General features: G+C 40.9%; 1 protein-coding gene and 2 pseudogenes across 1 annotated transcript; 1 reads left to right on the top strand and 2 right to left on the bottom strand.

The window, feature by feature from the left end:
* LOC145487934 (uncharacterized) lies at nucleotides 1-1,552 on the bottom strand. The gene is made up of 3 exons (XM_081466704.1): nucleotides 1,457-1,552; nucleotides 65-1,328; nucleotides 1-20 (listed from the first exon to the last, which is right to left on the bottom strand). Exons 1-3 carry the CDS (start codon nucleotides 1,550-1,552, stop codon nucleotides 1-3), a joined length of 1,380 nt encoding a protein of 459 aa, XP_081322830.1.
* Nucleotides 1,553-1,678: 126 nt separating this feature from the next.
* LOC145488110 (uncharacterized) lies at nucleotides 1,679-3,066 on the bottom strand (annotated as a pseudogene).
* Nucleotides 3,067-5,733: 2,667 nt separating this feature from the next.
* On the top strand, nucleotides 5,734-7,707 carry LOC145488119 (uncharacterized; annotated as a pseudogene).
* Nucleotides 7,708-11,470: the final 3,763 nt, after the last annotated feature.

The following is an 11,470-nucleotide window of genomic DNA, read 5'->3' as shown; positions in this document are numbered from 1 at the left end:
TCATCGAATATCGTCAAATGCTTGAAATTCGGTCTCGCTGATAACTTTTCTGCGGACTTCCTACTATTGACCAACTTCACATCGACTCGTTTCCTGATGTTCTCCATCGTGTTCCCGAAGACGGAGTTGTTCATCAACTTGAAGAAATCTTTTTCAAAGCTGTTCTTTGCTCCTTTCCTGAGATCCGTGTTTTTCTCAATATAACTTTTCAACCATGGCTTCTCATCAAATCGGATCCCACGATGAATCTTTTTCAACTTCATTCCAAGGGCGAGACACTGCTTCAAATTTGGATGATGAATGACATACCTCTCTTTGTGATTGAGATTGGGAATCAGCTTTTCCACTCTGTTAACCGTGACGCTCTCAGGAGCCAGAGGATAATCATTGTGAAGATCGTGAAGTTCCTCGGGGTACTCCATGTCCACCTCGAGGATGCAAGGAATGTTTTCCCAGTTTTCCATCTCTCTTTCAGTCATCCATTTAAATCCACCCACTGGAAGTGGTTCACACATCACCCAAATATAAAGATTGTTTGCGTCGAGATATTGAATGAATTTACTCGGTTTGGTTGGATCATAATCTTCACCCATGTATTTATTATTGGCCCTTCCAAAACGATTTGAGATCATTGAGATTCCTCCACGCGTTCCCCTTTCAAACAGAAGTAGCATGTCAACGTCGGTCAACAATTCAAGTTCGACTGCAGTCATTTTTAAAGCGGCATCCCAAGCCAAACCAGGGGTGGTGTAATACCAAGTGAGATCGAGATCATAATTCTTCAGGCAGACGTTTCTGAATTCTTCTAAGACGTCAGCGAGGAGGTGGACATCGGAGTTGAGATACAGATTGTGATATTCACCCCAGTTCTCAATCTCAAACTCATTCCACACTCTCTCAGCGTGCTCGTAATCCTCAACAGAGATGTGAGAATCATTGAGTCTCGAATAAAACACTTCTTTTAGAGGCAACTGATTTTCTTTGAACTTTTTGAAATCACTCATGTAATCGTAAGGATAAACTCCCTTTCTCGTAAGCAAATGAATCTTCTCAGGGAAAAGTTTCTTGGTAAAGCGGAGATGTGTGACAATGGGGTTCAAGCATGATGAAGATTCGCATTTTCCACAAGAGACGAGATTACTGACGAGACCATCAAGGGAGGAGGCCATGAATTTGAATCTATCTGTGAACTTGATCCCATGCTTGATTTTGACTTCTTTTTCGCCCTTGTTTTCATAAGATCCCACTTCAATTTCTTTGCTGAAGCGGATGTATTTTTCCTCAGTATTCGGAATGCATCTGATGTCGCCCTCGCTCTTGCCGAGATTCTTGATGAACAAATGTGAGTCGTAATTGGCCAGGTTATGAAATATCACGGGAGTGAACTTTGGCTTCTTGAAATTCAAGTTGCATATTTTATTGCATATTTTCCTGAGAAATGGCAGTGATCTCTGACCTTGTCAATGACTCCGTCTTTATTTAATGGTAAATCACAGATCCAACATTTTTCTGCTCGGTTGAACTCGAGCCTGTCTTGATAAGTGAATATCATCTTCTTGGAAAAGTTGAATTCTTTGTGAATCTTTTTAAGATCTCTTTTAAGCGTCTCGACGAAGATCCGCTGACGTCTTCATCTTCACTCTCCGCTCTGTAGATGACAGGTTCTTGAGACCACATCTCATCGTCGAAGCAAACTATCTGGTAACAAAACCCACATGGCACGTGCTTTTGATATCGCTCCGTGAAACTCTTTTCACCATTGGGTTCACAAGTGTTGATCGGTTTTACTATCGCTTCAAAATCCGCGTGGACGGCGAAAGGAACCCTTGTCGAGCGACAATGATTTTTGAATTTAATCTTCTCACCATACTTAGCCATGATAATATTCTCTTCTTTATTTTTCCAACAATCCGTTTCATGCCTTTCCAATCCATCTTCATCGTTGAAGTGATTCATGCAATTTCCGCAGAAATACGGATGCAATTTTCCATGATGAGCCGTTACTTGCATTGATGCCAATCTGCTGAAGTCCTTTATCAAGCAGTAGTGACCGCGCTCTTTTCCTTTCCCATCACTTATGAATAATAAATTTAGTTTATTGCATTCTTTTTCTTGCTGAATCTCTTAGGATATATCCTCCTTGCCTCATAACCGTATACATTGACTGAGATCCCCTGATTTCGTTTTTCAAATATGGATATATCATCTGTTTTCACGGGAAATTCAATTCCAGTGAAATCGAGATCGTTTTCATATTCCCTGAGGGAAGAAACTCTCTCTGGATGATTTTTAGTGGGATGCAAATGCCTCAGAATGGACCAGTTGAAACATTCGTTATCAACCTTGTTTTGGATATTAATCACAGCTTTCTTTCCTTTAAGGAACTTTGGCAGTTCGATATAAGATGAACCTCTCAAAGGGATGTAATCAACCAGATGAACGTCGAGAGATAGTACTCTCTGAAACCTCCAATGGCTCCCTCGTTGATCAAAATTTTGAATTCTTTCTTCGATGGTATCCACCATGACGTTGAATACCTCGGGTTCATCGGTCGCTTCAAGATTCACGATTGTCTCGGTTTGGAAATGCGCTTGAAAAATTTCAATCTCTTCACTGAATAATTCTTGACTCGTCATCTCGGAATTTAAGATCAACATTACCCTCATCTGGTGATTTTCTCTCGTAAGTCGTAATACTTCCGTTTTGGATCTTTGCATGAACTCCCTTGGTCCGCTGAACGATGGACCTAAAATCCTGAATTGTCTCGTGAAACCGCGCAACGCGCTTGCGGTCTGAGCGACCGTGAATTGGGGGCGCCGTTTATTTATCTCGTTGATCCTGTTGATTTTCATCTCTCGCTCTGTTTCCTCTGGACCGGTTATTTTTATCTCAGGGAGATTCGCTTCACTCGCTCTATTTTTACGCAAGCCGAGCATCTCCTCGAGTTTTCTGATTTCCTTCTTTCGCTCGCTCGCTTCCTTGGTTATCTCCGGTTTCACATATCTCGTCGGTCTTAGAACTGGAGCACCGATTTCCGGAACTTCTTCATCAAGAATATTATTTCCATTTCTATCTAAAAAATCGATCAATTCGGCTCTTCTCAACCGGCTGTAACGTCTCAGTCCGAGCCTCTTCGCTTCCCTTTTTAATTCTGAGACTCCTGTTATCCATTTCAATATAAAATACAAATATGAACGTTTTTGTAAAAAATGAAACTTTTATATAAAAGTATTTAAAATGGATAGTGAGAATGAAATGATTCATCTTGTTGCAATCTCTGAAAAAGAATTCCGAGAAAAAGTCAAAGGCTGCGGGATAAAATATCGGAACAAGATTCCGAGCAGGGAGTTGAAGGCGATGCTTGGTTATCGTCCGTTAAACAATAGGATGGCTGAGATCAGAGACGAGGAGGGCAATTGCAAGATTTTTGACAACATGCGACAGGCAGCGATTGAGAGTGGGTTATCCAACTCTTCCGTCATAAAATACGCGATTGATCATGGAAGGTCTTCCGTGAAAAGGAGATCCGACAAGAAAACATTTTATGTGAGAGAGATTTGATTTTTTCCTCTATTTAAAAAATGGGAAAAACATATTTCAACGAGGAGAGGTGTAGGATCATATTCGAGAGATTACTTAATCAGAAGCGAGATGGCGAGCGGTTAAAATTAAAAAAAGTCAGACCTTGATTGTTAATGAATAATGAGACGGGTTTCTGTCTCAAACTCGACGGGTATTGTAAACAACTGAAATTAGCATTTGAATACGACGGGATTCAACATCATGAATATCCGAATCCTTTTCACAAAAGTAAAAGAGAATTTCTTCAGCAGCGAAGGAGGGATGAGATGAAGAATTTCAAATGTAAATTTAACGGAGTCACTCTGATAAGGATAAGATATGACGTGGTTGATCTCGAGAGTTACATAAGACAAGAATTGCGAAAAAAGAGTTTTATTTGAACGAGCACGTGAAAGACAATGGACACATTCCAGAGTTCCCTGACAACGAACAAAACTAAAAATAGTTTTTAAATTTACTTCTGAAGTCACAAGTTGTCAGGGAACTCTGGAATGTTGACAGTAAGTCTTTCACGTGATGATCCATTGTCTCTTAACAGGATGAACGTGATAAATTCCAGAGTTCCCTGACGCTGAATGAAAGTTTACAAAACAGTATTGTCAGGGAAGTCTCGTCGTTGACACACCGCTATCTATAATTAGGTGAATTTCACGAAATTAAACCGAGTGTTATGAACACCCCAGAAGAAATGCAATTCGACGAAACGGATTTATTATTCGGCCACCCAGCAATAGAAGTACCACCTATGCGACGAGTGGAAACATTATCAGAAGTTCTTCAAGATATCGTAAGCCAAGATTCAGTTCCTAAAGAAGGTCTCAGGAAGCTCTGGAACATCAAAAAGACAGAACGAGAAAAGCTGGTTAAACAGCGAAATAAAGCCAAAGAACAACTGGCCTACTGGATCAGAAAAATTAAGTTCCTTGAAGAGCAACTGAACTTAAATTCACAAGAAATCGAGAGAATGAGAGGAAGAATGATTGCTGATTGTTTGAGCGATTAACACGATTGAGAACTTTGTTTTGTAACGCCTCGTTACATAACTACTCCAACATGTTTCTTTTTTCTTCTGGGGTGTTCATATCTCTCCCTTCTCCTTCGGGAGTCGTAAACGTCCGCTTTTTCATAAGCCAGGCGTTCTGATGAGGCTTGCTATCAGCCGAAACGACTTCTCGAAATAAACAAAGAAAATCTATTTCCTCGCTTCTCAAATTGAATATTTAATTCTTTATGTCTACGAATGATCCGAGCTTTTTTCGGTATTCGTTTTTTATCTGTTCTTTTAGCTCTTCGATGTTAACACCGCTGGTGACTCCTGCAGCGGATAGTTTACTACTGTTAGCTTTTTTCAATGAATAATACTGTTGACCTGTACGGGTCCGCAAATGATCCCAGGACCGCAAATGATCCCCGACCGGAAATGATCCCCATATTGGACCGCAAATGATCCCGATTAAAAAATAAGGAATGGCATGGATTTATATCAGAGGAAGGTGAGAACATGTACAAAAATAATGAACTAAAAAACATATTTTACCATTTTGCAAAAAAAATTCCACAGTTGCTGTTTTGTTCTTCGAAGGGTACAGATCGTTTTCACTGTCACGCAATAAAAGAAATAATAAATCGAAAACCAACTAATGGAAAAAGCTAAGAAGTTGCGATGTACGCTATAGAAGATAACTAAATAAGACCCTTCTCCAAGTTTTAGGCCTGTGCATTTCCCCAAACTTCAAATATTCGTCGTAAATGTTTCCCAGAAATTTACTGAGTCCAGTAAGAAAACGCCATCCAGGTGATCTGTGACGTCATTGCGGGGGCCTGGGGAAAGAAATTTTAATGCCGTATCCCATAAACAAATGCGCGCACCAATTTAATCTGTTTTCGAATCATGGCGGCTGGTCGGCGTGATATGAGCTCGATGTTTTAAAAATACTTCGCCATCAACGAGTGAGAAGACTTGTCACTGGGTAGCTTGTACAATGCAGTTATTGCCAAGAAGAGAAACTCTGCGTTCTTGAATGCTTTGACAACTTTTGGCGACGAGCGTTGCAGACAATCCAAACGTAAGCTCGATGTACTCCTGCGTTGTATGAAGTTAGCTCGCTTATTTCTTTGTTATGTACTGGACGTTGGCTTTATCAACAGTAAATGTTACTCGTAGTAAAGCTGTTATTGGTTTTTGGGAATGGTGTATTTGTCTTAATTTTATTTTTTTATGTGCTGATTTTAAGGAAGTTTTGATGGAGCCTTCGTTGCTCTCTCGAAGTCAGTTCCATTGTCGCGGGTGGCACAATTCTTGCGGGCATTTTGACGCGGCGACATCCAACATTTAAAGTACTTAAGTATTGTTTCTTTTGCCGGCTAATTGTTTTTATTATGGCTTTTTATTGTTTGTTTGGATGTCTTGTCGAGCTAAGGAAAATGTGCTTAATGCCGAGTGAGTAATTCGTCTTTATTGCCCATTTCAAAACTGGTAAATCTTACAAAAACAAAGAGTTTAAACGAACATCTTCGTCTTTATCCGGAGCACAAACCGGGTAGCTTGCCAACCTCCCGGAAACGGGTTTCATTTAGACAATGCGCAGAAAAATTTCTAGACGAGAGTAATCCTTATTCAAGGAAGCAAAGGGTCAGCGAGCTGCTGAACTGTCTGAACGATGAAGAACTTGTGGATTTAGTTTTACCAAGGATTGCCAAAATTGTGTCACCGGTCGACTTTGTACCGCACGGAACTGTTGGAACTCGCGATTTTCACAGCAAATTATGCAAGTTCAGAAATGAACTGTCCCTGCACTACCCAGAACTTCAAGCGCTGTTTTGTCCAGAGCCCTCACCAAGCACTGGCGTCTATAATCAGAGGCCAGCGTTAACTGAAATAGTTCAAAAGGACAAACCTTATTCTTGCGACTAGCTCCTCGAAATTGACCATGGTTCTTTTTTCAAGGATGTTGTTATGCCTTGTGTCTTTAGAAAACAGCACTTGGCATTTATGGAATTTTCTTGTGGAATTGTGAGGTCACTTACGATCGGACAAAAAGAAACACAAAATGCACTGAGAAACAATTGGGGGAAAAAATTGGAAGGGCCCATTGGCATCAATCCAATTTTAAGTAAGGATGAGATTTTTGGTCATCTGAATGACACCCGCCACGAATTACTACAACAAATTGGTCTTACTAGAATTCAATGAATCGAGAGAAGTGTTTTTAGGTCATGTTGACATTAAAAAGTACATTTCATTGTTTCCTACCCAACCTGGTACTTAGAGTGTAATCAATACAGCCAATAATAATTGTCTGATTCTAATGGATTACACTGATGGCTTTCCTTGGCTAAAATGGTCTCGTCATTTGACAGGAGAAACCAGTGTAAGGAGTGAAACTAACTGAGCCTCACAATTTACTAAGTACAGTTTTAACTGGTGCCCTTTGGTTGGGGAATGATGACTATGAGACAACAAGAAAATGTGGTCAAGCTTTTTACAAACAACTTAAAGAGCCAAAAACAATTTAACACCCACTGACTGGGCAAGAAATTAAAAATTATTAGATGAACATGTGGGGGATGGTAAGGAGAGGAGATTATCTCCTGGCAGTTCATCTGCCAAATCCACTTATCCAATCCCAGAAGCCCCAGAGTACCAGATCCAACTGGGCAACATGAAGATAATCTGTCCAGAACCATTTTGGACAGTTTCAGATGCAGAGAGTTGCCAGAAAAAAATTGAGACTGAACTGTGTGGAAAAGCCCCCTCCAAAGAAAAGCACAGAGAGTTTGCCAAACAAAATCTTGGGAACACTGGGCGTAAAAATTTGAATGGTACACCCCTTTCTGAGTACTACCTTGGTACTGCTCACCTTGGCATTCGATCAGCTGAAAAGCTATGTTTGCGAATTGCAAAAATTGCAGCAGGTAAAATGTGCTTTTTCAAACTAGTTTACACTGACAGTGATTGTATTGTGCCAGAAAAAACCCACCAAGGCACCAAAATTTTTTCTCTAGCCTTACTTTCCTTGAAACAATGGAGGTAGGGATCTGTAGGGTGGTTATGAATTTTTCCTAGAACTACACAATACAAATAACAAAAACCAAAGTATAACGTGCCATTTTCAAAAATCGTCAAAGTACTTTTAAAATTAGGAAATAATGTGCACGTCTTTCACTGGCAAGTTTGCACCCTTTTTAGGATATTTAGAAATAAAAAGAGGGTTACCGGTACACTAAAAATCCTGCATAGTTATGAAAGCCTCTGACGTTCTTGGTTTGGAAATTGCTGAACATTCCATAGTTCTAGATGTCAAGTCAAAAAAAGATGGAGAGGAAGATTCGCAGGCACTTGGCTACGCAGAGTTCTATCATTGAAGCAGACGTCAACCAGAAATCGAGTGGTAAATGGACAGAGCAATGTATTCTGGCTAGTGACAAACCATCATACCGGATTACGGTAGGACTGATGCGTCAAAGAGAGTCAAAATTCAGCCAGTTGAAAGAGCTGCCACTAAAAATTCCACCCTTGAAGCGAGCAGCCGATGGAGGCCTACAGGCAACTTATCCACCAAGTTCGCACGTCCATGGAAATCCCGAGGAAAGATATCCGATCCTGAAAGATCCGACTTTCCTCAGAGCCGGACAGCTAGCTTGTTTAGATCTGTTAACAACACTTCCACCGCAGAATAAAACTGAGTACGTCGTCAAAATGTACTCACTGATTCAATGTACATGTAATTGCAACACTCTCCCACGGGAAAGAATCGAGCGCTGACGAAATCCGAAAGAATTATACGAGGATTTGACCCACAGAAGACATCCTAGTAAGTGAGCTTTTGACCTTTCACTTTCAGTCTAATTTAGAATAAATATCTCTCTTCCATGGAACGATTTCTATGTCGCAAACCTTCCCGCATGGTAGCCGACCAGCCGCCATGATTCGAAAACGGATTGAATTGGTGCGTGCGTTGGTTTATGGGATACGGCATTAAAATTTCTTTCTCCAGGCTCCCGCAATGGCGTCACAGATCACCTGGATGTTGGTGTACATCCGTGGTACACCAATATGGCGGCCAGAATGTAGTGTAAACATCTGGAACTTACTTTGGCTTTCTAGGCCACTGACTATCAGTACTAAACAAACAAGCATTTACATGAGCACTTTTCCTAATGTTCTAACTTCTAAAAAGGCTCAAAATCATGAGATAAGTATATATTTTTCAACAAACTCGATCGTAGCCTTGTGTCACGCAAGCTCCATAACCCTGAAATTCAAAATGCGCTGGTTTCCAAACGAAGCACGCTAATTGTAAACAGATATAAATATACCGCCTCTTATGCCTGATGAGGATAAAAACACGTCACGTGAAGACGATCTATTGAATTAAAAGTCTTAGAAAAACACATACTTGTAAACATTCTCGAAATCCCGGTGGCGATAGTATCAAACATCTATCACACAGCTAATATTCAAAACGAAGCACAAGCCTTGGCCTTGCGTGGTCATGAAGCTGAACTTCATAACTATAGCTTGGAATTTTGGCTTCTTAGAATACTCAAGTAGTCATTTCCGAGGAATTAAAGCCAAAATACGACCAAGGAAAAATTACAAAATAAATCTGTTCAAATTTCCAGTGCTCACACTAAGTGTTTTACAGAGTGATGAAGCGTCGTAGGCTTGTGGGTCTACTCAGGTGACAGCGTCTTCTGTAATAGTTGCTTCATGGTTAGATGTTAGTTTAAAACTTTAGACGAGTGGCGTTAACGGCTGATAAAATGTGATTTAACTATAACACCGAAATATCAATGTTTAACAAAGGAGGATATGTAGCGTATGTTGCACTGATCATAATTTTACTGGGAATTGCAAAGAAAGGTAAGCCAAGTCGTGTTTTGATGATTGAGTGGTGATATTCAGAACATCGTAGTTAGCAACAAAGTTTAGACGAAAGTATGAAAAAAAATCAAGTTGTAAGCCATTATAATTATAAGATGGCTTAAATAAAAACATCGGTATTCACGTACGCCAATTCCCTATCCACACCATCCCGTCATCCATGCCATTCCTATTTTTTTGATCAGGATCATTTGCGGTCCAAAACACAGGCGACCCAAGCTCTCAATGTTATCCTTTCTTTCCCACTTTTATGCGAACGTTCAGCCTAACGTGACATATGGCATATACTATTACATAACGACCTAATTTGACTACGCGAAACGTGACTCTGGCCTTGCAGCATATGGAGGTGTTGTGTTACAACGGTTTGTAATTTATAAAGGCTTGAATGAGAATGCAACGGCTTTGCTTGAAAAGTCCATTATTCTTATATTTTGTGAATAGAATCCAGTTACCCTGTTGCTGTGTTGTATTCTTTGTTGTTTGCCAGCTCCTCAGGCCGATCTAACGCGGTTTCGGCGAATTATCGTTCTGTGGGCTTCCACTACTAAAAGAAAGACAAGGCCGGACACTGATTTCCGGAGTGCCCGCCGCTCGAAGCGAATAAATCCACTGAACATAACCCTGCCGGCTCAATTCCTCCGTAGAATCGAAGAAGAGATGTTGAAGTTCCATGTCAGTTCACTCGCTACGCGATTCCGTCCACAACGCCTTCGCAGCGATACATTTATTTCGAGATTGCTTCGCTCGCAAGTTCGAAAACAGCCGCGTCGCAAAAGCTAGGACACTTTCGCGGTGTTGGGAAACTATAATTAGCCCGACCGGGGGTAGTCAGCGACGATTTGTCAACAGTCAAACCAAAATGCTCCCCGGGTACCCTCGCGCTTTATTTGTCAAACCCATAAAGGGAGTGCCCAGGGAGCATTTTGGTTTGACTGTTGACAAATCGTTGCTGACTACCCCCGGTCGGGCTAATTATAGTTTCCCAACACCGCGAAAGTGTCCTAACTTTTGTGAAGTGGTTGTTTTCGAATTTGCGAGCGAAGCAATCTCGAAATAAATATATCGTTGCGAAGGCGTTGTGGACGGAATCGCGTAGCGAGTGAACTGACATGGAACTTCAACAACTCTTCTTCGATTCTACGGAGGAACTGAGCCGGCAGGGTTATTTTCAGTGGATTTATTCGCTTTGAGCGACGGGCACTCCGGAAATCAGTGTCCGGCTTTGTCTTTCTTTTAGTAGTGGAAACCCACAGAACGATAATTCGCCGAAATCGCGTTAGATCGGCCTGAGGAGCTGGTAAACAACAAAGAATACAACACAGCAACAGGGCAAGTAGATTTTATTCACAAAATATAAGAATAATGGACTTTTCAAGCAAAGTCGTTGCATTGCGGTCGGGGATCATTTGCGGTCCTGGGATCATTTGCGGACCCGTACAGACCTTCATTGAGAATAAAGTTGAATTCAGTGTCACTTATTTGTCTGTCATTCAATGCCTTTGAAATTAACCCGCTGATGGAAAGATTCGAAGATTCAGCGAGAGAGATAGTCTTATCATGTTTTGTGATTTTCCCATTCAGTTTTTTACTCCCTACGGTCATTGCGGTTGAAATAAATCCCAGAACACCAGCGACACCAGCGAGAGGAGCGCCGACGATAACACCGATTTCGCTTAATAATATTCCTAATCCAGAGGAAGTGAGAACGGCAACTGTGACTCCGGTGAAAGCGGATGATGCGATGGATATTGAGTGCGTTCGTTTGTATTTTTTCAATACCTTTCGATAATGTGAAATTTCATTTTGTAGTTCAGTCTGACAGTCGCAAATCTTTTTCAGTCTGAAAGACGTGATACTATCAGCCATGTCACGCGGAATAGTTGGATAGAGTGGTGGCGCTGAAGCGACCGCGGAAGCAGGAATATTATTTTGATCTGACATTTTTTATACGATTTCTATTTCGAACCTAAGAGGAAGTCCGCTGAAATCAATTAGGTC

The sequence above is a fragment of the Orbicella franksi genome, chromosome 5 (genome assembly GCF_964199315.1).
Source record: "Orbicella franksi chromosome 5, jaOrbFran1.1, whole genome shotgun sequence".
NCBI lineage: Eukaryota > Metazoa > Cnidaria > Anthozoa > Scleractinia > Merulinidae > Orbicella > Orbicella franksi.
The sequence above is the reverse complement of the archived record's forward strand: the minus strand, read 5'-3'. Positions and strand labels throughout refer to the sequence as shown.

Bases quoted from the DNA above. Each gene is read 5' to 3' on its own strand.
- LOC145487934 (XM_081466704.1), bottom strand. From the start codon at position 1,552: ATGATATTCACTTATCAAGACAGGCTCGAGTTCAACCGAGCAGAAAAA. The intron at 1,329-1,456 runs GTCAGAGATCAC...TTGTTCATCAAG, and splicing joins AAGACGGAGTCATTGACAAG to AATCTCGGCAAGAGCGAGGG. The intron at 21-64 runs GTAGGAAGTCCG...CCGAATTTCAAG, and splicing joins CGATGTGAAGTTGGTCAATA to CATTTGACGATATTCGATGA.